The sequence below is a fragment of the Desmodus rotundus genome, chromosome 6, assembly GCF_022682495.2.
Source record: "Desmodus rotundus isolate HL8 chromosome 6, HLdesRot8A.1, whole genome shotgun sequence".
Classification (NCBI taxonomy): domain Eukaryota; kingdom Metazoa; phylum Chordata; class Mammalia; order Chiroptera; family Phyllostomidae; genus Desmodus; species Desmodus rotundus.
Genome location: NC_071392.1, coordinates 74,989,707 through 75,015,862, shown reverse-complemented (window position 1 = coordinate 75,015,862; position 26,156 = coordinate 74,989,707). Strand labels below are relative to the sequence as shown.

Below are 26,156 nucleotides of genomic sequence, written 5' to 3'. Positions count from 1 at the left end.
GAACATGCTCATTGATTTTAGAGAGAGGGGAAGGGAGGGAGAGAGGGAGGGAGAGAAACATGGATGTGTGAGACAAACATCATTTGATTGTCTCTCACACGTGCCTGACTGGGGACTGAACCCACAACCGAGCCATGTGCTCCTTCCTGACCAGGAATCAAACCTGTGACCCTTTGGTTTATGGAACGACACTCCAACCAACTGAGCCACACTGGCCAGGGTGAGAATAATCTTTTTAACAGCAAAAATTTAACTACTGAAAAACTAACAAGGAAAGAAGTTAAGTGGTGGCCAAAGAATAAAGAGAACAGAAAATCTGGGTATAGCCTAATAATGGAGAAAGAAGCTAGTTAATATAACTGCGGTCTCCTCATAGAGTAACAACCTCCCCTCACCCCCACGCCACCACCAAATTGAGAGAGGCTGGCTAGGAAATGAATAATCAGCTCATGAATAACAAAAGAAAGAAAAATTTCCAATGTAGGCGTCCCTATTGATCACAGCATTGTCTCAGTGGAGGCAGAAAAGCCCAGCTGGGCTAGCCATTGTTCCGATCTTTAGGCTGAATTGACAAAGATTACTCCATGAGAACAGGGTACACCCCCAACTAGAGAAGAGAACATTCAAAAACTATCGGGAGCGAGCATTTAGCCCAGGCTCTCACTGGACAGTCCTTAGGAGCTTGGAGGTGAGAAGGGAGTGGGAGGGAGGGTGGAACGAACAGGATGTCACAGTGGGACTGGGGAGAGTGGGCAGAAAGTCTGAGGAGCAGGCGATGACACCACTGGGACTGTCCCGGGGTACAAGTGATGCTGTCAGGGACTTGCTGCCCTGAGAGCTAGGGAGGTATGGGACCAGCAGAGCAAAGGAGCCTCCAGCAGCAGCCCCGGTGTGAGGCGGGAGTAGGACACAGTGGAGATGGTAAGGGAGGCTAAAAGTATCATAAAGTCCATGGGGCAGTTCCGTAGCCGGGAGGTCAATATTCCAACGCAGGGGTCCTCAGCCCTGTCAGACCCAGCCACCTTTGTAGGACAAATATTTTGGAATAGCTGTTCTACAATTCTGAAATAAAATTCAGTGATTATAATCCACCTGTACATATTAAAAGTCCATATGCTGCCCAACTGTGTTATAAAGAGGGAGGACTATACTAGAAACATATATTCCAACATGTAAGTGCTTTTGCATGACTGTTACAAGTCATAATGAAATCTAATCAGAAGCTTGTACCTGGGATGCAGTAGTTAGAAAAAAAGTCTCGGAAAGTTTATTGAATCGGCTAGTCAAAAACAGTAAAGTCCCACTATAGATTGATAATTGGGGTGTCAAATAGTCAACTGAGGTGGGGTGGTGTTACTTTGGAGTTAATTAAAATCCCCGGGGTTAGGCTGCTCGGCCTTGCGTGGGGCTGGGACCTGCAAATTCAATCCACTGGTGTCCCCGTTGCAATATGGTGCCACCTGGTGGCAGTTGTCTGCTCTACTTACACAGGCAAGTGAAAGAATCTGGCCACGAGGCTGCCTGGGCCCCTTGGCTTACCAATTAGGCTGGGCTGAGCCTGCAACCAAAGTGTCAGCGTTGCCAACTGACAAGGTGTGGGCATGATGGGTATGACCCCCGTGGGAAGAGGCTCAGATGGCATTGCCCTACTGCCCTCTGGACGTTGAGAATTACCTACTAGCTGCCCAAAGCTCACACGAAGCTGTTCTGGGCTTTTACTGTTGTTGGCACCTACTCAACACCAACAGAAATCCCCAATGTGGGGTGCAGTCAAGAGGAAACTTTATTTAGTGCAAAACAATTCAACTGTGATTCATCACGGCTGTGAAAACAGCATGTCTGTGGAACAGCTCAATTGTGACAAAGCATGGCTGTGCAGCAACGCTGGGGCCAGGCCCCTCTGGCTGCACTGGTCTGCTCTGCTCTGCTCTGCTGAGACATCTTTGGTGCTGCAGCTTTGGTCAAGAAACCACAGTCTTAAATGGAAAGGGAAAGTGTTCTCTCAGAGCCATAGGGGAGCTGATTTACATGGAAGTCTCCACTTCTGGTCCTTGATTGGTCTGTCCCCATGCAAATGAGGACTCCAAATTGTCACAGTTTGGTTGGTCCCAAATCCTCTGTCCTGATTGGTAAGAACAGAGCCACTCTGATTGATTGGTGAAAATGTTGATGGAGGATATAGCTGCACAGTTCCAATTGGATGGGGAAAGCCTCAGTCCTATTGGTTGAAATAGGATTCAAGGAATTCCTTTATTTATTTATTTTTAAATTTATTTTTTAGAGAGAGGGGAAGGGAGGGAGAAAGAAAGGGAGAGAAATGTCAGCATGTGAGAGAAACATCAATGGGTTGCTTCTCACATGCCTCCAACCAGGCACCAAACCTGCAACCTAGGTATGTGCCCTGACTGAGAACTGGCAACCTTTCAGTTTGCAGGACGGTGCCCAACCCACTGAGCCCCACCAGTCAGCGTGCTAATGAGCAAAATTGGATTCGGCCACCTGCCGCTGAACACAGGCATAACACAAAGATTGATGGGGAAGGGAAAAGGTCTTTACTGAAAGGTTGCCCAATTTGGGGGAGTGGGAATCCCCTAGCTCCAGGCCAACCTCTTCCTCAAAACACAGAAAGAACCCAGCCACTCCCAGAGCTAGAGTTAGTGTCCAGACACCCTGCTCCATTCTTACCTGTCCTCTGGGGCCCAAGGCTGTTACACAAACGAATCTCCGGCTTCAGGCTTTCTCTCCCTGAAGTGCATGCTTGTGGGGCCAGCTTCACCAAGCCTCGCTGCAGCTTCCTCCCTCTCCCAGGGCCTGGCCACTGCTGACCACACTGCTGGCCATACAAGGAGGGGCTCCATCTGTGGAGCCCGGTGCCCATTGCTGCTTGTACCCAAAGATCGGCAATTGTTCTGGCCTCCATGTCCACGTGCTGATCTCAGAGTGAGAGAAGGGGTGCAGTCTGGGACCCCTGTGGCATGGTGCTGCAGCGTCCCGCAGGTAGCTGCTGGCAGGGTGCGGCCCGGTGTGGACTTGCCCTTGGTGTAAGCTGGCTCCTGACCAGGTGAGTGAGGGGCAAAAGGTAAAAAAGGGTGAGTGGAGCCCAGCATCCACCAGGTCCCGCAAGCACTCTGGCCCTCTGACCGAGGAAGGAAAAAAGAAGGGTGAGTCTCCGCACAAACTCTGTTTAAAGGTCCAGGCCCAAAATCCCACATGCAGTAGAAGCGTCCACATTCCCAGCTAATCCAGGCCGGCACCCATCAGGCTTCTCAGCCTGTACAGCATCTCTGCCCCGCCTCCTGCTGTCCCGTAAACCCCCACAGTACACGTGTGTTGTGGCCTTTTCAGCCCGTGCATATCTGTGTAGGCTTTCTCCTGCTGCTTCCCAAGCAGCACTGGTTCATGTACCCTCAGCCAGGGGTATGGAAATCTGTCAAGGGCCAGCTGCAGTTTCAGTCCCACCACCTCTGGCACTTCAGAACCGCCTTGGGATTCCCTCCTGTAGGCCCAGCGATCTGGCCAGACCCTCCCTGTAACAATGGCAGGAACTCCTTTATAATGAGGTCAGGCATGGGTGACAGAAACACGGTGCAGGCAGGCAGCTCAGTGCAGGCTTCTCCTTGAAGGGCAGTTTGCATAAGAGGCCATTGTGCAGAAATGGATGCCAGGCTCTGGTGTGTTGGTTTGTTTTTATTTGAGCCCAGTGAGACACTGGGAGCCCTTTTTTAGTACGTATCTTCTTCCTCAGGGTCCACGGAAGTATAGTGCATAGTAACAGCCCTCTCACACAATAATGAGAATCACATTAGAGTGTAAAGACACTTTTTAAAAAGCAAAGCATTTACAAATGGCATGTCCTGAGTGTGACTGTGTGACAATCCCATGCCACTAGTGGTCACATTCTTCTTGCATCTAGATATGACCCTTCAATGGCTGTGAGGGGAGGGATGGATGTGACAGAAATTCTTTTCCATCTTTGTACAAACCGATGTCCTTAACTGGAGACTTTAGGGGGCTTTAAAACCAATTCAGAACAAAATATGAACATTTCTTTGTATGTCATGGACCTGTGGTGTACTTCCGGTTACTACTGCAACTATCAACATTCAAAAACATTGTTTTGTTTGGGGATAATTAAAATTTTAGTGAATTTGTCCTGGCTGGTATGGCTCAGTGGACTGAGTGCCAACCTGTGAACCAAAGGGCCACTGGATCGATTCCCACTCAGGGCACATGCCTGGGTTGTGGGCCAGGTCCCCAGTTGGGGGCGCATGGGAGGCAACTACACATTGATGTTTCTCTCCCTCTCTTTCTCCCTCCTTTCCCCTCTCTCTAAAAGTAAATAAAATCTTTTAAAAATTTTTAGTGATTTTTAGTAAAAAATCCGTATCTCCAATGGGGAAATTAATTGATTTATCCTATGTCAGGCAGGAATCAGAGCAAGACCCCAAACTGCCCCTTCTCAGCGTATCCCTAGGTTGTTATACACCTGGTTGTTTTAAGTTATAGCTCCTGTAAGTGGCCTTAGCCTTAATGCTTCTAGTTTGCATTGTAAATGCTCATTTTGTGCAGCTTTATCACTCTCTGGGGTTGTTTCCCTCTTTTGAAACCACATTCATGGCTTTCTCAAGATCTACCCGTTGTGGAATTTCTTTCTGAAGCCTGGTAAGGAAGACTATTGTCATGAAGGCACAGGTGTGATGGGCCTTTGTGGTGAGGGAGAGAGGTTGGGCTCAACTCCCTCCACAGCCCAGGCAGGTGGGACTGTAGAGCGAGGGAGCAGGGTGGGGGCCAGCAGATGGAAAGTGACAAGAGGAAATATCAGGAGTAAGGGGAGTCCTTGCTGAAGATCAGACCCCTTATGTTTTGTTTTCTAAATCAACGACCTGTGGTTCTGAGATGTCATTAGTGGATCCCTCGTCACCCCCAAGATGCAGGTCAGGATCCTCACTTCTGCACATTCAGTGTCCCCAGTTTCCCTTCTCTGCCTCCCCCTCCTGCTGTCTCATCACCACCCCTAATCTTAATTGACCGGCTGTTTATTACTATTTTTTAAGACTTAAGGACATTCGTGAAGCTTATCTAGCCCCATCGCACATTTTTAAGTGGGTCCATCTTGGTATTGCTCCTTGAGGAAATTTTCTCTGAATTCCATTTCAGAAACTTTAAGGTGCATGCCTACATTGTGCACGGGACTGTTGTTGCAAACGTCATGTCCTGGTGGGCTCTACCCGACTCTGGATAACAATGTTTTGTTCCTTTTCTCTTTTCAATGATGTATCTATCGGTCATTAAAAGGTTTACCAATCCCTTATGTGGTGGAATTTTCATCTAAGAAATAGTCTTTGGGAAATTAATTTCAGTGGTAAGTCCATTCAGCAAATGTTGTGGTTCCTGCCCTTGTTTGCGGGGAGGAACCATGTGGGGGCAACCAGAGCTGGCTCAGAGCTGGCTATGGCAGACATGGCCTTGGACTGGGTGTCTAGTAGGATCCAGGCACTGGAGATACACACACAACTAAGACACCTATTGTTGCCATTTGCTGACACAGCAACCACTTTTCTGGGAACAGCAGGACATCAATTAGACTTCATGGTTGTAAACACAGGAAGTGACAGGCCAGACTAAGCCAAAGGGAATGTACTGGAAGACTAGTGGGAGGTCTTGACAACAACTGAAAGTTAAGGAAACCAGGCCTGGGGAACAGACAGGAGCCAAAAGAGTAGAAATAACCTGGATGGAAACCCAGCAACTGTCGTACAGCCAGAGCCACCTGGTCAGGATGCTGTCCCTACTGTCACATCTTCCTGGGGATGAGTGACGTCTCTGCTCAAAATTCAGGAAGGAGCCCTGGCTGCTGTGCTGGCCTGAGAAATGAAGAGTCTCCAGTTCGATTCCCAGCAGGGACACATGCCTGGGTTGCAGGCTGGGTCCCCAGTTGGGGGTGTGTGAGAGGCAACCACACATTTATGTTTCTCTCCCTCTCTTTCTCCCTCCCTTCCCCTCTCTCTAAAAATAAATAAATTAAATCTTAAAAAAAAAATCAGGAAGGAGCATCCAGTTAGCTAAGTCCATACAATGAATGGACATGAAAGGTAACAGGAGGGGATGGTTAGCGGAACCAGGGGAAAGAGAGTTGACTAGAAGATGCCACCTTGAGAGGAGTGGTCTCCTTCTGTTAAGGGACACGGCCAGCCTTTTGTGACTACCAGGGAGGGAATAATCGTCTGGGTCTCATTTTCCTCTCTCCCTCTGACCTCCTATCTGTACCTCTCACTTGCCAAACCCGCCTGGAAACCATTCGCCTCTTCTAAGTTCAGTTTCTGAATGTCTCTTACCAGCACCAACTATGCTCAGCTTACTTGATTGTAACATGCCAGAAGGAAATTTGTTTTGTTTTTATTTTTATTAGCGGCAGGAAGAAACCCACAAATACCAGGCATCCTCGCAGCTCAGCTGTTTTTTCTGGCCCAATCTAGCCAGGAGTTACCACGCAGCCCAACCGGGGATGCACAAGGGGAGGGCAGTTGTGTTCCTTCTCCCTCTGTGGCTCTTTCCTATCCTATGAACCATAGGAAAGCAAGTCCACCTGCCTTGATTTGCAGATGGAGTGCCTCAAACATCATGTCAACCTTAATGGCCTTCTGTGTCTCCAAAATAGAGCTTGTTATCTCTCCCATACCCTCCCTGAAGGCAGGAAACTTGGCCCTCTGTCTTGTTCTCCAGCATGGAGCAGTGTCTGGCACCTATCAGGAACTTGATAGATGCTTACTCAATGTTAAGGTAGCATTTCCAGGTAAATATTCGCCACTTGCCCAGAGGTTGGCCAAGGCCTCTGCCCTATCCCTAATGTGCCCAGACAGGGCGTCTTCCAGATTGCTTTCATTAGGTCCTGGGTGAGAAGAGTTGTGTGAATGAAGACTCCCAGTGGTGGGCGGTCACCATCTTCTTTACCAGAAGCCATGTCTTCATTAGCAACCAAACTTTGCATGGCCTGGGGCAAGCCTTCACAACTTTACAGCGGGGAAGTAAAAACTCAGTTTCTTGCTTGAGGAGAGGCAACACAAAGGTATTTCCCAGTTGGTGCCATCATTGTTAGGATTGTTTTCACATTGGACTTTGAGCAGCCCTGCCTGCTTACCCGCCCCCCCCCACCCCTGTGAAAGAGGAAGCTGGATTTCTCACCAGGCTCTTTCCCCTCTGGATGGACTTTCTTGGCTTTGTTTGGATACTTTGGGATTTTAACTGAGCAGAAGGAGTTTTTTGCCACTTATTTCCCCAAGGAGTGAGGCCTGCTCCTCCTTATCAGTCCTTCCCCACCCTGGAGCTGTGTGCCCCCCACCCCCATAGCACACCCTACAACAATTAGGGACTCACTTGGAGGTTTATTGCTGGAGGGACAGAAGCACCTTGTTTTAAACACCATCTTACTTCTCCCGCGGTCATTTGGCCCACAGTGGGAAAACGGCATTATGGGAGGTGTAGCCAGTGCACTAATGAAAGCCAGGAAGAATGCCCCGTGTGGCGAGGTGTCAGTGTCCCGGTAAGTTCTCTCCGAGGGGACTGGCTACAGGAACCTGTGGGAAGTGGTCATCTGGCTTCTCCTGCTTCCCGAGGCTGTGCCTCAAGGTGGCTCCCATGGGCATATTCAAACTGACCAGAGATGCCACTGGCAAGGGTGTCGTGTGGTAGCTGTTGGAATCACTGATATCAGTCGCAGTGTCTGTGTTTCTGTTGGAACCCAGGAATTTGGGGGTCACTGAAAACAATAGAAGAAAGCATTGTTAAAAATTTAATTTAAAACTGCTTTTTCATTATGTCTTTTACAGCATGAGTGCCTTGAACACAGATGTGAGTGTAGAAATGACTGGCAGTGACAACACATCTATATGGTATAACATATCTAAGAATGAATTTGTAATGGGGTGCTGAGCTAGAGGTCCCCCCAAATGGAGAAAGCCCCCATAGCTATCACTTGGGGGATGAGGGAAGTGGAGCAGGGCCACGGAGGGTTACTTTGCATATCTGAAGAACTTGGCCAGTGTTTTAGTAGTGTTAAAAGCTGAGCCTGCCTGGACCCAGGGGGATGGGCACGACTCTAACCCGTGATGTGATCCTGCACCTGCAGGAGCAGCTTGGAGGTGGCTCCTACATCTAGGGGCCACACTTGCCCAGACTAACAATGGCAGCCAAGAAAGGCAAAAGAAGCCAGAGTGCTGGCAGATGTAACCCAGTGTGGGAGGAGTTGGAAATGGGGTTATGGAGGAAGATCCACGCTGGGATTTAAACCCAGGAGCCGGCAGCCATGCTGGGGCTTAACCATGCAGTTTGGGTGCAGAGAGGGAGGTCTCTCTCTCTCTGTCTTTCTCTCTCTGTCTTTTAGCCAACCTCTCTCTTAGCCATGCTAGAGCTCTGGACCATGTGGGAAGGAGAGTAGGAGAGCCATGAGAGGCTCTCTCTCTCTTGCTCTCTTGACCTTACGGCTGGGAAGGAGGAAGCCTCTTTGACCATGCAGCAGCAATGTGAGGTCTTGGCCATGCGATTTGAAAGGATGCAGAAGGATTCCCAGCCCACCATGAAGATGCAGTTTTGGATTGAAAGCAGGAGTCTAGCGAGCTGAGCACAGACGATTGGAAGAAGCCAGGACATAGATGGGAATCTGCCCAGCTAAGCTACAGACTTCTATTTCTTTTCCTAAGAGATGGTACCTCTGACTGGCCTGGTTTGGCAAGGGGAGGCAGGACTGTGTGTTTGTGGGTGTTTTTTTGTTTCTAAAGGGCGTAGGATTTAACGGCAGAATTCCGCCATTGTTCTAAACCTGTATAACTTCTGAATAAATAGTTCCTTTTCTTCTCATAAGACTCTGGCATTAGGAGTCACGGTTATTATCGGCAGCGGGCATTAGAACCCAGGGCAATAGAATCTAGGGGACCTGTATAAACTGAGCGGAGAAAGCCAAGCAGGAGGGAGGCTGGAGCTAAGGCCTGCTCTGCTGAAGTGGAACAGACTCCCCTCCAAACCTTAACCTCTGTGTGTTCAGAATCTAATGTATTATGACTCAAAGGCAAAATCTGAACTCACTGGGATCTGCCTGATGCCCCCTATAACCTGCCTGGAGTCAGCGTGGGTGCAGAGAAAACCTTCAGGGTTCTCCAAAACAATAACAACTTAAAAACACAACACTTAGTGTGTCTAGAAAACACACAGTGTGGCTAATTTTTTTTTAAAATTTTGATTCCAAGAAAATACATACTTATTTTAAATAAAAAAAACTATTTTAAAAAGCACCAAAAAGAAAATAAAAATCCCTTTCACTGTAAGTATTTGAAAATTAGTGCAATGAGTTTCTTTTTAAGTGTAAGTTTTTGAGTTACTTAGCTAGAGACTGGCAATGTGGTTGAATAATCTAAAAAAACCACTCTTTGCCACAAAACATTTAGAAATTTAGATAAAATATAGTTAACATAATTTTAAATGCATTGTTGAACTCACAAAAAGTAAAGAAAAATTAGAAGCCAAAAAATAAAGCCAGTGAAATGAGAACTGAAGCTGGGACTGCCTGGGGGGCTTGCCAGCCTTGCTGATGGGGGCTTACAGAACGTAAAATCCTGGGCTCTCGCCAGGTGGGGAGTTTACCGAGGTATTTGCATAAATCCAGGACTTTCAAAGCACATTCGTGGCAAAAGGGTACACCAGAAAGAAACCCATCCAGTGCCCCACACGTATCTGTATCAGCTAGCATTCTGCGTCAGAAGGGAAGCCTCTTCTGAAAATTCTGGTCTATGGGCCTGTCCTCATGTGGTCTGCGGTCTGACACATGGCCCGAGAACTCCCGAACTGAGAAGCTAATATAAAAAATTTCTCCTGAGTCGGCAGTATCTTTGAGATGCTTGATAGAAGCAAAATCACAATGGTTTCTTGGGGTCTCCCCCCACCCCCAGTTTAGGCCCACACGAGTCCCACAGATAAAGGCCTATTTGAGATAATGCACTCTCGGTAAAAAATGACAGCTACAGCCCTGGCCGGGTGCCTCAGTTGGCTGCAGCATCATCCTGTGCACCAAAGTGTTGTGAGTTTGATCCCTGGTCAGGGCACATACCAAAGCTGCGGGTTCGATCCCCCATCGGGGTGTGTTCCAGAGGCGGCTGATTGATGTTCCTCTTTCACGTTGATGTTTCTCTCTCTCTCTCCCACTTCTTCTCTCTCTAAAATCAATAAAAATATCCTTGGTGGGGATTTAAAATAAATTTAAAAAGGAAAACATGTTTAAAAAAATGACAGCTACAGACATCTGCAAGACCCATATGTCATCGGTATCTGTGTGAGAGGAAGCAGAGAGGCAGGGGGGCATCCGGTATTCCTGAATCCCCCCCAGATTCTCGGCGCAAAGGGCAGCAGACCAGCTGAAAGGAAGGAAACTGCAAGTGCGTGCAAAGGGTCCTGTGGCCAAATCTGAAGAGGCTGGAGCAGGATGTGCCCTGTGAACTCTCGAAACCACCAGAATATCCTTCCTTGCAGGACATAGCCTCACAGTAGGGAAAGGCCACTGAAAATGGAATCCACATTGAGTAGGACCGGAACAGTAGAGGCAAAGGAAAGAGCAAGGTCAGCTAAAGATAAGAGAGAGGAATCCAGTCCTGGAAGGTCATTAACACTTCATAAAAACAACGGGAGAGAGCACCAGAGCCAAAACCAGAAAGCTACGCTGACCCATCTGTCATTCCCAAGGGTTGAGAAAAAACATTTCACATAAAAATAAACTGCATCAGAAAAGGTTCATAATCAAACCCTGCACAAAATTACATAAGATATGAAGCATTTTATTACACATAAAAAGTGCTGTAAAGCAAATGCAAAATGCAAAAAGCATTTCAAAATAAGCTAAAAGAATTAAGAAAATGGTAGAATACATGAAAAAACAAAATAAGTAAAAATTTTAAATATTTATACATGCAGTGATAAAACTGAGAAAAGAGTTAGACATTTTTAAAAGAAACAATCATTATTTCCAAAACAGAGCCTACCCAGAAAGAGCACGAGAGCAAACAAGCAAAGCACATAATGCCTTACGAGAAATAGAAGGATAAAAGAAGGAAAGTTTAAAGAATAAAAAAGACTCTGGCCAGGTAGCTCAGTTGGTTAGAATGTCGTCCCAATACACCCAAGTTGTGGGTTCGATTCTGATCAGGGCATCTACAAGAATCACCCAATGAATGCATAACTAAGTGGAACAACAAATCGATGTCTATCTCTCCTCCTTTCTCTCTCTAAAAATCTTTTAAAAGTGAAAGTGGCATACCTGTTAGACAAAGATGATCCAACATAGAGCCATGGCTGGTGTGGCTCAGTGGATTGGGTGCCAACCCTGCGAACCAGGGGGTTGCCGGTTCAATTCCCAGTCAGGGCACATGCCTGGGTTGTGGGCCAAATCCCCAGTAGTGGGCGTGCAGGAGGCAACTACACATTGATGCTTCTCTCCCTTTCCTCCTTTCTCCCTTCCCCTCTCTTAAAATAAATGAATAAATAAAATCTTAAAAAAGAAAGATGATCCAACATACAAATAATACGAGTACCTAAAGAAGAAAATTTTACATTATGATTTAAGAAACTATCTTGAAGTTAGAAAAAAGAAAAAGATCTGATAAGTACATATAAAGGCAGCCCATGCCCTGGGAGAACTGGGTCAGCAGGACCACCACTGGACCCTGGGTGAGACCGAAAGCACTGAGAGAGAGGATGTGTGGAGAGTCCTTTGTACGAGTTGCTGCCTCTTTCCCCTCAAGCTGAAAGAGGGGGGCTTCCTGGGACCACCCAGAGAGCTTCAGCTGTGGTCCCTGGGGGCTGGGAGACCCAGTAGGTGGGGGTAAAACTCCTGCCCAGGAAACATGGGAGGACAGGAGAGATGGGAGAATCAGTTTCTTTGGTGGTGAAATGAAGTTGCTTCTGCATCCTAGGGGCACGGTGCTCCTCTCCAATGGCCAAATTCTGGGAGGATATTACCTGAGGACCAGACACAGCTCCAGAGAGAGAGAGAGAGACAGAAAACCAGCCTGGAGCCATTGTAAACCCCACCCAAGAGGGGTCCTTTAAGGAATGAGGGGACTCTGACAGCTAGTGCCTGAGTACCACGAACCCCCACAGAGCCAGGGCCTGAGAGGGCTGGTGGCCAAATGAAAGGAAGTTCTCACAGAATCACCAGAGCCGTAGTCAGGGGACCAGGCTGAGGGAAGGGAAATGTGATCTGTTTGACAATCTTTAGGCACCGGGCATTTGCATTTCAGAACCAATGCTGTGTTTGTTATTTAAATGGGCCCGAGGACCTTTTATATTCTAAGAGGGAGTCCCTAGGCTATGGGCCCTGTCCAGAGAACAAGCTTTTATTCAGAGGCAAGAAGGAAATTTCTCTCCCTGAAAAAATCATAAAGGAAGACAAAATAAATTTGCATTTAGATGATATCCCAAAGTTGAACTTGTTCAACATCCTGGCTGCATGGTCTTGCTCTGGACTTTTATCACTCGTTACAGAAGGACTCGACTCCAATTACTGAGTAAATTAGGAAGACTTTGCAGCCGGCAGCGGTCTCCCCTCTGGGATACTGTCTCTCCTATTTTACAGGAAACATGGATGATAGGCAGAGATAGGCAAAGACAACTCAGGATTGCCTTACACAAGGGGACCCTTGTGAGCTGGGAGTGGAGGCAGTCAGCACCTAACGCCGCAAACCCGCTTTATTAGCTTCCCCTCATCCCTTCTGCTGAGCCCCTTTCATGTAAAAGCGCTGGGCTCAGTGTGGGGATTAAGGGGGAGGGCAAGCAGGGAGGATGGTGGGTGAAGGTGGAAAAGGGTGTAAGGGAGATAAATGGTAATAGAAAAATACGATAAAAAAATAAACTATTAAAAATTTAAAATAAATTAAAAACACTGGGGTTTGTCTAGAATATTCAGTTCAGTCAGCCGCAGACTGTTTTCAAGGACAGACTTAGGATAACAATGAGAGGAAAGTCATACACACAACCGTCTAGAATTTTAAAAAAAAGAACTGGGACCAGTTGGCAGAAGGTGTCACTGACCCCACCCGCTCTCTACACTATGGGGAGGGGTGCTGGGGCTGGCTGCGCCGAGGACTCACCTGTCTGCTGTGAGCTGAGACCTTCCTGGGAAGTGTGAGAAACTGCCGCTGGTCCGCTCGGCTTCCAACAGCATGGAGTTTTCGCTGGGCTGGGAGGATGGCGGGAGGCTGCTTACAGGCTGGATGGAGAAATTTATAGTCAGATGACCAAGTCTGCTCCCTGATAGTTCTTGGCCTCCTCTGGCCAGAACCATGAAGGAACTTACTTGAGTCTTCCAGCCTAGTCCTGGGAACCTGTTCCTTCAACATCAAACCCCAGAATCATCAGACAAAAATCAAGGACTCAGGGAGGATCACCTACTCTCTCTGATGGGCTGCTGTGGCTACTCTGCCCAGAGCACCAGGTCTGAACGTTAAGAACAGGAGCAGCAGGAACTATAAAAGCTGCCTTTGGAATCCACGATGGTGTACCTAAAGCCCACACCTTGTACAAAAGGAGGATGGATGGTGTTGGAGACTCTGAAACCTGAAGGTTTTAGGCAATCCAATCTGTCAAGCTTTTCCTTCCTGTGCTTCTACCCTAAGCAGATCCTGGGAGAGGCTTCTGTGTGTGTGGGGGGGGGGGGGGGGAAGGGCGGGGGAATAAAGCCTTAAATAAACTAAAAGTGAAAAGCAAACCCTTGGAGGAAATATTGCAAAACTTTGTGATGAAAATTGCAAAAACTTGTGATTAAAATTCTTGATGTATACCAGACCACCAACTTACATCATACACCAGAATAAACTCAAAATGGATAAAGGATTTACATATAATCATGATACCATAAAAGTCCCAGAGGAAAACATAGGCAGGAAAATTTCAGACATCCCACATAGCAATATTTTTGCTGATACATCTCCTGGGGCAAGGGAAATAAAGAAAAAAATAAACAAATGGGACTACATTTGCTTATTTTAAAATCTTTTAAAAAGTTTCTGTACAGCTAAAGAAACCATCATCAAAATGAAAAGGGAATCGACTATATGGGAAAACATATTTGCCGATGATACATGGCCATGGCTTTGATCTCCAAAGTACTCACACGACTCAACACCAAGAAGACAAACCACCCAATTAAAAAATGGACAAAAGACCTGAATAGACACTTCTCCAAGGAGGACATACAGATGACCTCAGGACATACAGAGGACATATGAAAGGATGCTCAGCATCACTAGCCACCAGAGAGATGCAAATTAAAACCACAATGAGATATCACCTCACACCTGTCAGAATGGCTATCACTAATAAATCAACAAACAAGTGCTGGTGAGGATGTGGAGAAAAGGGAACCCTAGTGCACAGTTGGTGGGAATGCAGACTGGTGCAGTATGGAATTTCCTCAAAAAAGTAAAAGTGGAACTGCCTTATTATCCAGTGATGCCACTGCTAGAAATATACCCTAACAATCCTGAAACACCAATCCTGAACATAGGGGTGCAAAAAAACGTATGCACCCCTATGTTCATAGCAGTGCTATTACAATAACCAAGTGTTGGAAACAGCCCAAGTGCCCATCAGTAGATGAGTGGACGAGCAGATGAAAAAACTGTGGGACATTACACAATGGAATACATTGCAGCAGAAAGAAGCAATTCCTACCTTTTGGGACACCATGGATGGACTGGAGACTATTATGCTAAGTGAAATAAGCCAGTCGATGAAAGACAAATACCGTATGACCTCACTTATAACTGGAACCTAATGAACAAAATAAACTAAAGAGAAAAACAGAACCAGAGACACGGAAACATGGAGCAGACTGACAGCTGTAGGTGGGGAGGTGGGAGGGGGGATGATGGAAGGAAGGGGAAGGGACTAGTCAAAGGGCATGTACGAATGACTCGTGGACATGGACAACGAAGCGGGAACTGACTGTGGGAGAGATGGGTGGGCTGGGAGGAGGGGGGCAAAAGGGAAAAATAATCGAGACAACTGTAATAGAATAAACAATAAAAACAAACCCCCAAACCCCAGTACATCACATTTTATGTAGATAGTGTTTTCAAATCAACCTTCTTCATTTAATGAACATATTTCCATATCATAGCAAATTCTGTACAAACATAACTTTATATTTGAATATATGAATATAACATAATTCACTTGAAAATTCTGGATGTATAAAAAGCTTTATTTTTCAAAATGATTTAGGAAAACACAAGGCTACCAAAAGGAAAATGGCGTAAAGAAAAAAAGGTAACAATGTTTAAACTCCCTGAAAATCAGACATGCCACTTCTTTCTACCTATAATTAGTAGAAAAACATTTTACACTTATAATTCTCAATTGTGATAAGAATACAGTGATACAGACACTCTTATTATTGGCAAGAGTATAATTTGGCATGAGCTTTCTAGAAGTAATCTGGCGATATGTATTAGAAACCTTAAAATGTTCATACCCTTTGAATTCTTCTAAAAATCTATTCTGAGAAACAGTCAAAACTGTGGACATTACCTATAGATGCTTGTTTTAGCATCGTATACAATGATGAGAAGTTAGAAACAACTTCAGATCTCTGACTTCAGGGACATAAAATAAATTTTAATTCACTCATACAACTGAAGAGCACGAAATTATCAAAATGATGTGTGTGAAGAGCTTTTAAAAGAAATGGATCCCAGACAAGAAAAAGCTAAAGGTGTTTATCACCACCAAACTGGTATTACAGAAATGCTAAAGGGACTTCTTTAAGAAGAAGAAATAAACGTAAAAACATGAATAATAAAATGGCAATACTGGCAATAACTACATACCTATCAACAATTAGTTTCAAGTAAACCCTCCAATCAGAAGACATGAGGTGGCCGAATGGAGAAGAAAATAAGACCAGCGCACAAGCAGCCTACAGGAGACCCTCTTCAGACTGAAAGACACACAGACTGGAAGTAAAGAGATGGAAACAGGTATTTCATGAAAATGAAAACCAACTGACCAAACAAACAAGCTGTGATAGCAATATGCACACCAGGTCAAATAGACTTTAAAACAAAAATTGTAACAAATGACAAAGAAGGATATTTCATATGCAATAGCCAAGATCTAGAAACCACCAAAGTGTCCATTGAGAGATGACTGGATAAAGAAGATGTAGTACATGTAACAGTCTGTTCGGAAGAAGTCCAGCCATTGTTAATGCGAACGGTTTGTAAGAGAACAGTGTAACCTGGCAGCCAAGGAGAGTGGACTGGAATGCACATGCGTGAACAATGACGACTTCACTGTACTAGTCAGTGGGGGCGGTAGGCGCTGTTGAGTGAGCATGTGTACTGTGTAGCCATCGCATTCAAAATGACTAACCGAGTAGAGCAATGAATATTCATCAAATTTTGCATTAAGCTTGAACAGTGCTCTGCGGAAACTGTTCAGGTGATTCAGGTGGCTTTCGGGGACGATGCAATGAGTGTAGCACAAATAAAAGTCTGGCACAGATGCTTCAAAGATGGTCAAGAATCTTTTAAAAGTGATCCACATTCTGGAAGGCCTGCAACAAGCAGAACACCTGAGAATGTTGAACGTGTACAGGCTGCAATCAGCAAAGATCAGCGACTGAGTGTGAGAACTAGAGCTGATCCGGGGATCCCAAAAACTGCTGTGTCCGAGATTTTGACTCAGGATCTTGGCATGAAACAGGTCTCAGCAAAATTTGTTCCAAGGCTTCTGCTACCAGAGCAGAAGAAACATCGTGCTACAGTTGCTAATGACTTGATTCAAAATGCTACCAGTGAACCAGATTTCCTCAGGAAGGTCATAACTTTGAAGGGGATGGAGGTGTCCTTGTCCTATGTACAATGTCTCTTGTATCTTCTTCAATAAATGTCTCTATTTTTCATAGTACATGGCTGGATACTTTCTGGAATACTACTTGGCCATAAAAAAAGAATGAGATCTTACCATTTGCTACAACATGGATGGACCTAGAGGGCATTATGGTCAGTGAGATAAGTCAGACAAAATACTGTATGGTTTCATTTACATGTGGAATCTAAAAAACAAATAAACAGAAACAAACTCATGGGGGGCAGGGATCGAGGAATAAAGACTCACGGACATGGACAACAGTGTGGTGATTGTGGGGGGAACTGGGGTAAAAGGTGGGTAAATGGTAATGGAAAAAATATAATAAAAATAAAAAATAAATACATTGAAAAATTTTTTTAAAAAAGAAACAAACTTGTAGGTACAGAGAACAAACTGATGGTTGCCAGATGGGAAGGGATTTAGGTGGCTGAGTGAGAAGCTGAAGGGATCAAGAAGTACAAACCGACAGTTACGGGATAGCCACGCGGCGGTGATCACGGCATAGGGAATGCAGTCACTGACGTGACCGTACCTATGCCTGGTGCCAGGCGGGGGCTCCACTTACTGGGGGAAGCACTTCGTAAGTTACGTAGACATCCAACCACTGTGCTGTACCCCTGAAACTAATGTCACATTGAATGTCAACTGCCATTGAAAAATACAAACTTTTTTAATGGAAAAAATATTGATGATGTGGTCTAAATTGAAAAAAGCAGTATTCAAAGATGTATATGCATTTAATGTCCTCAAATACATAAGGTAAACATTAATTTGCAATGGAAGACTAGAAGGAAATATGCCAAATGTTCCAAGTGATGGCTTGGGGCTAAAGAAAAATGGGGTGATTTTTCTGTAATTTTCTGATTTTCCTCAGGGAGCATTATTCCTTCGTGATACTGGAAGAAAAAAAAAAAGAACACTTTTAAGTGAGTTAAGTACGTCACGGCTCTTCTTTTAGAAAAACTAATTTGCTTTCACTGGTGTGTGCGTATCACTGAACTTTGAAAATGACGTCTTCTCATCTCCCCAGGACACTGGACTTTAATAGACATCAGGGCTCCCAACTGGGGAGTGTGGTGCTGTGCCTCCAACCCCATCCCCTCTCCCTGGAGGTCTCCGCGGGAGGGTCCCACTTACCGTTGTTTCAGTGGGGCTGCTGGACATCTTGGGCACCAGGCAGTGCGTGAACTGGATCCTCGGGTCTTTGGTGGTGATGGACAGACCTTGGTGCAGAATTTTCACCAAGCGGATCCAAAACTGAAACACAGCCTCTGGGTGTTTCTCGTGGAGCTTCAGGTAGTAGATCTTTTCAGTCACCGTCCTAATCCGCAGGATGCGCTGGAGCCGGTCACAGATTTGTAGCTCCACAAACTTCAGGGGGAGAATCCTGGACACGATCAGGAAATTCCCATAGCCAAGGAGCCCGGGATTTGAGTCCACCATGCTGGTGCCTACCTAGAGCGTGGCTCAGCCTCCCTGGGCTTCCACCTCTGCCTGGGGGTGTACAAGGAGAGGGCCTGTGGTCTGAGAGTGGGAGGATTCCACAGACGGACGCTTCTCTCCTTTGCAGGGCCTTAGGAATGAAAGAATCTGCCCACGTCAATGGCAAACACTGGTAATTGGTGTAGAATCTCTTATAATCCTCACAGCAGCCATTTGATGAAGGAAAGATAAGAATTATTTCATATTTATAGATTTTGGGTTTTTTAAAAAAGATTTTATTTATTTTTAGAGAGAGGGGAAGGGAAGGAGAAAGAGAGGGAGAGAAACATCAATGTGTGGTTGCCTCTCATGTGCCCCCTACTGGGGACTTGGCCTGCAACCCAGGCATGTGCCGTGCCTGAGAATTGAACCGGCGACCCTTTGGTTTGTAGGCTGGCACTCAATCCACTGAGCCACACCTGCCAGGGTATTTTACAGATTTTGAAACTGACACTCAGAGAAGCTGAGGGATTTACCCAAGTTTAGACCTAAGCGGGAACTCCAGGACTGAGGTTTCCTGACTCCATTTCCAGATCCCCTTCGCCCTGTAACCTGATTAACTCTGTTGAAAGAGTAAGAAGGTGGATGTCTCCTGTACATCCAGCATTTTTTTTCAGTCTCAACACCTAATAATCCCATTCGACTTTCATACACCTCACCTTTTTTTTTTTTTTTTACAACCCCTTCCCAAGTCTGTATTGGCAAAATAAAAAAGACCCAAGGTCCTCAACAACTAGGCTGAGACAACCCGATGCTCCACCCACAGCACTAAGCGCAGTGCTTGGCACACACAGATACCAAACACTTGTTAAATGAATGAATGAGGTTCTACGTAGCTTGTACATAAGGAACACTGTCCTTTCTCTCCTCCCGAAGCCCAGCAGCAGAACAACGCAGTCTGTCATCCCACCCCTCTGGCCCCTCCCTGAGGCCTTTCTTTACCTGCTGAGGGTGATGACTGGAGCGCGGTCAGGTGTGCTCCAGGTGGAAAACTGACCCTGGGGCCAGGTGACATTGGCCATCAGGAGGATGTTGGGGAGTGGCAAGGAGGGCACGGTGGAGGTTACCCCAAGGATCACGGTGGTCGACCCTTCATAGACATTCATCCAGTTCCCAGGTTTAGTGACCTAGAAATCAGCCCCAGGTGCTTGGGTCAGAGCAGCAGACGACAAGAGTGGAAGGATACGGGTGCTAGAAAGTAGCACTTCAGCCCGGGGACGAGCTCGGAGCACCTGTGATTCTCACATGCGTGCAGCACACTGGGCTGGCCATGGCCTGCGTCGCCCTTTGTGTGGCTCTCCCCCCAGACAGACAAGCTCATGGGCAACAGGAACACCATGTTGCCCTCCTTTGTGTCCTCTGCATCTTCTAACTTTATTATTATTTTTTGTTTGTCTTTGCATCATCTAATTTTAAAGGGATGCACTGGTAAGAACAAGCTGAGTGGCCCTGAAACTTTATTCTTCCATCCTTGGGTAGAAGCAGCCAGCACAGGTTTCTAATGGTCTGGAAGGGAGATTATGCGAAGAAAGTTCCAGAAAGGGAGGAGAGTGAGGAAAACCCCATAATGCTCTGGGCATAAACGGGTGAACTTGAGACCAAGATCCTCTGGTTTCTCTAGTGGGAATGGCTTCTTTCTCCTCCCCAGGGCTTTATAAGGCCAGAGCATTTTTGGACCAACCCCTGGGAACAGGTTTTAGACAGGGAAAGAAAGGGTACCTGGATAAAGTTGCTTTCAAACACTGTGGAGTCGGGAAACAAGTTGAATTCTGGAGAATGAATCAGTTGACAAAGAAGGCCATCTTCCACCCCAAGTTCCACTCCAGGGCCTGGGACCCTGACCTCGGGAGGGAGGCCCCGAATTTTACTCATTGGATCTTGGGAAGAATGGGCTGGGGAACATCCCTGGGGCTCCGTGCAGACCCAGCCCAACTCCAAGGTGCTGATGGACCACTGCCCCTCCCCTTTCCTCCACGGCTCCCCCTCCCCTGCAGCTTTACAGGCTGCCCTCCCAGCCAGGAGGGCCTGCCTGCCCCTGCGGGCTCACAATGGCAGGAATGACATCAGGAATGTGACAGGCAGCAACAGGAAAGGAAAAAAAGAGGGAAGGAGAAATTAGGGAGGAGCAAGGCTTTTCGCTCCCTTTTCTTATTTGCTACAAACTAGCAGCAATGAAGCCTATTCCACTTTTCATTCAATCTCCCCACAAGCAGGAGGAAAATGTCCCTCCCCAGGTGACGCCAGGACTGCACAGAAGGCTCTCGGGAAGCCCAGCCTTCACCCCTCCCCTCACAGGGAAGGCTCTAAAGGACTTGCTCTGTAACTGGGATTTGTGCCTACACAAAAATTCCCTCAGGGGTGAAAACTCTCAATATTTATTGTATTTTGTTACCTTGCATTTTGAAGAGTCCATGGAAAAGGAAAAAAAAAAATGATGTTGAAAAAAAGGGCCACGTCCTGGGAACCGACCCGTTGGTTCAGTGATGTCGTCCATGTCACTGAGTTTCCTTCCGTTTCCTCTGCAGTAAAGTGACAAGGTGGCACCAGAGATAAGGCCCCCAGTTAAGAGTCCACAGAAATTTAAAATTCGTACTTTCATTTTCTAAATGTGCTATGCGCAGGCTCACCTCCGTGCCCTTGCTCACTTAACGCTCCAATGGCAAGCTCTTCCCTAATTCGACCATCTATTAAAAATTCAGATCCTCAGAGATGTTTTTATTTAACTTCCGCCTTCTGCCAGCACCATCCTATACACATATTCTATCATAGACCCACAAAATGTTGTTTACTTGTTTACATGCTTCTCCCCCTACTATCTTTCGTGTGTCACCTGAGGCAGGTTGTGATGAGGTCTTAGTCAGGGCCCGGTACCAGTAGGTGCTGTAGGCAGTGTATCAATCAGGATAGGCCAGGTTATGCTGCAGCAACAAAAACCCCCCAAACCTAAGTAGCTTAACAACAAAGGCTGATTTCTCATTTATACCACACGTTCACCAGGGAGCAGTTGCGGGCCCTGCTCCGTGCATGCCTGCTCCAGTACCTACACTAATGGAACAGTTCCATCTGGAGCACTGCTGGTCACTGCGGTGGAAGGAAAAAGGTTTTTGAACCAGTGCTTAAATGCTCCAACCTAGAACTGACCCAAGTCACGTCTATTCACTCATTGGCCAGAAATAATTCCTGGCCCCCTCTAACCACAAAGGGAACAGGAAGTGCAATTCCGTCATGTGCATGGAGGGCAAGGGCAGAAATATTTGGAGAATACTAATGACGACCACGAATGACCTACTAGTCAATAATCATTCAGCTCACTATCCTGTGGGCAGAATACATTCACCATGCATGATCCAAGGAGACAACCCAAGAATTCCATTCAGCCGCATCGTTCAATTCAAGAATCTGAGTGATATACAATCATTTCTAGGCCAGTCTCGGATGTGGCTTGAGATGTAGATTTACAGACCAAAAAAAGACAAGCCATGTGCCCCCACACATCTAACATATAATGGTGGAATACGGACAGGATAAACGAAGTAAGGGGAAAGGGGGAAGAGTGGGAGACACAGCAGCCTGGTGATTATGATGTTCCACTGAGCAGATGTGATGTAAGCGAAAGGGATGCCCTTGATTAGGCCCCCATTGTGCTTCCCGGGAGTGCATTCTTAGGCAACTGTTGTTTCCAGCTACTGAGATGTTAGGTTGTTGCTACAGTACAACCTAACCTAATGCCTTTTGACTGATAACAGAGATTGGAATCTAGGGGGCAGTGTTGCATATTTAAAAACAAACACCAAAAAAATCCTCGTATGTGTGACATTAACTTATTTGGAAGGTAGCAAAGAGATGTTATGGGAGGCTGGAAGGATGGCAGCGCATGCTATGCAGCAGGAGAATATTTGGCAGAACTGTTGCCTGCAGTAACTTTTCAGACATACCTGAATCTAACTTATCCAAAAAGCTAGGAGAGTCAGAGAACAGTTTTAGCAGCTTGAACACTGTTGGTAGCGATCAGCAACGCACCACAAAATGAGCTAAGGGAAAAACCAGCTAGCTTGCAGGCAGACTGCAGAAATCTGGCGAGCAGGCAGGGCTCAGAGGAGCAGCTGCTTCTCCTAACTGATAAGAGATAACATTGAGAAATTATTGGAATGACAAAACACCATTGCAAGCACAGCTTTGTAGGCAGGGTGACTGTCCTGGTTTGCTCAGAAGTGTCCCAGTTTTAGCACAGGTCCTGCGTCCCAGAAACCCCCTTGGCTAGGCAAACAGAGACACTGACTTATTGCACAGATGGCAAACACAAGGCCTGTGGGCCAAGTCGGGCCCAGCACCTTGTTTCTACCTGGCAGCAGTGCCGAGCTCCTTGCCCCTAGTTAAGGAGTAGTTACATTTATACAGTCCTAAAATTACATTCGGCCCTTCGAAGGCAACCGCGAGGCTGATGTGGCCCCCAGTGAAAATGAGTTGGACACCCCTGCACTAAAGGCTCAGATAATGGTTAGCATTTTTTAGCAATCAAGTATTTTTTAATGAAGGTGCACACTGTTTTTTAGACATAATGCTATCACACTTAATAGACTGCGGTATCATGTAAACGTGGACTTTCATATCCAGTAGGAAACCAATAAATTCACGTGACTTGCTTTACTGAGGTGATCAGGAGCCCAACTTGCAGTGCGTTTGAGACATAACCTCTATCACCACAGGCAGAGGAGTGGACACGCTTCAACGTGGGGTGGGGACACAGTGACAGCTACCAAGAAAAATGCCAAGCTGCTCAGACCTGGGAACGAGCAGAAACCATAATCTGTGAGGTATGGGCTTTTTACCAGCTCATCCAGAGAACAATCAGAATCGAGTAGTTATTCTGACGGATAAGTGTACAGAATAAAAAAGCCAAGGTCAGGCTCTGGCTGCCCAGTCGGTTACAGCATCGTCCCCGTTGACCAGGGTTGAGGGTTTGATCCCTGGTCTGGGAACATACAAGGACCCACCGACGAAGGCATAACTGGACAAATCAGTGTTTCTTTTTCCCTCTCAACCTCTCTATAATCAATTTTTAAGAAACTTAAAAAAAAAAAAATCAAGGCTCTTCCCCAGAGACTGAAGATGAAGGAGCTGGAAGACACTATTGTTTTTCTGTTCTTTAGAGATGCACAGCAAAGGGCTGGAATGACCTTGGCCAAACTCAGACAGCTGTGGATTCAGACAGAGCAGTCTGCCCCTGCCTCCAAATGCAGAGGTTCCTTTACCTTGTTTCACTTTTTAAAAGGTTTCATTTATTTCTTTTTAGAGAGAGGGGAAAGGAGGGAGAAAGAGGGAGAGAAATATGTGTGAGAGAAACACTGGCACTCGATCCACTGAACCACGCCAGCCAGGGCCCTTTACCTTGTTTTAAGTGAAGGGGTTTGCAGCACTTGCGTGCCCCGGAGTTTTGAGATGTTATTAAACCTCAGATGCAAGAATTAAGGACTCGTCCCCAAGCACCAACTGCAAGGACAGAGGTCAACATGACACATATTGGAAATATACATGCAACTTTATTTCATTAGAAAAATTCACTTAAGCCACGTGGTGGCTGTAATGCTCACATCCCGAGCAGGCTTTGTCATCCCTACTGTCCCCTTCAGACCAGTAAACGCAGACATACTACGTTGGAGGAAGGACTTAAAAATGTAAAACAATGGGAACTGGACACTGAACACTCTGTCTTCCCCCTCCCTACAGCCAGCACACATCCCCCTTCCACGGTCACACACACACAGAGGAGCTCACGTGAAAGAGAAGCTGAACACCAAGGAACTTGACCATAAGCCACCCAAGTCCAAAGGAACTCTTGGCAGATGTTTAGGAAGCAGGGCTGGACACACCATCATCTCCCGAAAGCTGAAGCTGCAGCACAAGCCCTCATCCGAGAGAGGTCAGAGCCTAGCTGCCAAGGACAACAAGGCATGTGGCAGACTCCGGGAAGAAGAGCAAAATCACTCCATCTCACAGCCACAGGCAGGCCACCCACACTATTAAACAGGCTCTTTTTCCAGTGCAAGCATCCTCTGTTAACACTGACGCTGAGCTCGCCTGCTGGGAACTGGACAGCTGGCTGTACAGATTTAGGTCAATGTTCCAAGGTTACAACTGATGGAGGGAGGTCTTATCACACCTTTCTGGGTGGATGTTCTGGAAGGCCCTTGGGGGTTCTGTGCTGGCTAGTTGACCTCTGGTGGTCCAGGAGCTCCCGGGAGATGGATTCTCCAGTAAGCCCTCCAGTGACTCCATCAGTCTCACAAAGATGGAAAGTAGACTCAGCACCACCCCGAGGAGATACAGGTTCAACATATGTTTCATAGCTGAAAGGATCCCACTCCTGTGTAGAGCAGCAGAGCTATCTTCTGCTTCTGGAAGGCCTCTGGATGCTGAGGAAAGAGAGGCAAGGTTAGTCTAGAGCCTTTGGGGAAGTGCATGCATCTGGCCCTGACCCTTCTATCTCCCCATGGTGCCAAGGGAGTCACCCAGCCAGCCAGGGGTGCAGGGGCCCATGGATGTCTTTCCACAGCAGAAGCTCAAGTATATTTACACTGTAGACTCCATGGCGGAGGAGCCAGTTTTGCTTCTTTTCATGAGCATACCTTAAAACTTTTACTTCTTTTTAAAGTAAAAACCTTTACTTCTGCCAGGTGCAATGCACAATTCCTGTGCCACAGTCCAGGGATCAGAACCTTCCTTAAGTAAAGACCAAGTCCTTTTGTACCAGGGAACAGAGCTGTAAGAGCATGCCCTTGAGAAAGCAACCTGCATGGGAAGTCTCCCTCATATCTCATGCAGGTTCAAGTTAATCATAAGCTTTCTGAAGGTCAAAATAATTCTAAGAGAGTCAAACTCTCATTACCCACAATGTGTTAAGCATCCTGCAACGTACTAGGGCAAAATGGGGCCCTGGAGACATGAACCGTGTCCTTTTGGGCTTACAGTCTAGGGACGACAAGTAAGAACACAGGCAGTTACTACACAGACGACCTGCCCGTGCCTACCAGGAAGGAGATGCTAGGAGAGCTTTGGGAGGGCATGCGTGGCACAGACGCCTAACAGCACTGGCGAACAGGGAGTGGGCCACGCGGATCCCAGTTAGGGCCACTCCTGGAGAAAGCAGGGCTGGGGCGGCTGAGTGGGGACCTGGGTGGGGGCAGAAAGAACAGGGAAGCTCCAGGAGGCTCAGCCACAGTCAGGGGAAGGAGAGGCGACGGACCCGGCACGAAGGCTGGAGGATGGGTGTGGGGAGCCGGGGAAGCCCAGAGGGCCACTCACCTCCGGGCGGAAGGGCCGGGAGTAGCTCACTCGCTGGAACCGCAGGTCGTGCAGGAGCCGGGAGGAAAGTCCGCCACCGAGAGCACGAGGTCACAACTCAGACCGTTGCCGCAAGACAAAGGCGCACTCCGACGCAGGAAGTACAGCGGAAGCGCCCGCACCGCCTACTTATAGCCGCGCTCCAGCCCCGGGGCCCGCACGCACGCGCTCTGCCGCACGTCCTCACGCCCACGGCCCCGCCCCCCGGCGGGGGCTGTGGGTGGTCTAGGGCCGTCCCCCTGGCTCGCGGTCACAACTGTTTGAGGGAACACGCCGTGCGTGGCCGAGTCAGTGAGGTCGGCAGTGGCTACGCGTGTGTGTCAACTTCGATAGCTTTTTCTGCTGCGTGAAGCTTTGGAAGCAATCAGAAAGTTCATCCCCGCTCCCACCCCCGCGTGCTAAATCGGAGGAAACGCACCCGA

At 47.0% G+C, this 26,156-nt stretch overlaps 2 protein-coding genes and 1 long non-coding RNA gene across 7 annotated transcripts; 1 reads left to right on the top strand and 2 right to left on the bottom strand.

Moving 5' to 3' along the window:
- Positions 1-625: 625 nt before the first annotated feature.
- Positions 626-8,801, top strand: LOC123479192 (uncharacterized). The gene is made up of 3 exons (XR_006654728.2): positions 626-688; positions 7,827-7,889; positions 8,381-8,801. It is a non-coding gene; the product is annotated as an uncharacterized lncRNA (long non-coding RNA).
- GARIN1A (golgi associated RAB2 interactor 1A) lies at positions 7,371-20,357 on the bottom strand. Of its 5 annotated transcripts, XM_053926602.2 has the most exons (7): positions 20,113-20,357; positions 19,336-19,520; positions 18,049-18,298; positions 13,128-13,246; positions 11,297-11,362; positions 10,097-10,202; positions 7,630-7,756 (listed from the first exon to the last, which is right to left on the bottom strand). In XM_053926602.2, exons 1-7 carry the CDS (start codon positions 20,263-20,265, stop codon positions 7,754-7,756), a joined length of 882 nt encoding a protein of 293 aa, XP_053782577.1. In that variant the 5' UTR covers positions 20,266-20,357; the 3' UTR covers positions 7,630-7,753. The 5 variants fall into 5 exon arrangements, with proteins under 5 accessions (XP_053782581.1, XP_053782577.1, XP_053782578.1 ...); XM_053926603.2 differs by lacking the exon at positions 11,297-11,362; XM_053926606.1 differs by lacking the exons at positions 10,097-10,202; positions 11,297-11,362 and having other exon boundaries at positions 7,371-7,728.
- Positions 20,358-23,913: 3,556 nt separating this feature from the next.
- Positions 23,914-25,918, bottom strand: HILPDA (hypoxia inducible lipid droplet associated). Its single transcript, XM_024555153.4, is given in 3 exon segments — positions 23,914-24,585; positions 24,588-24,806; positions 25,696-25,918. Coding segments are annotated over 2 exon segments (189 nt in total). The 5' UTR covers positions 24,739-24,806; positions 25,696-25,918; the 3' UTR covers positions 23,914-24,547.
- Between the last annotated feature and the right edge of the window lie 238 nt (positions 25,919-26,156).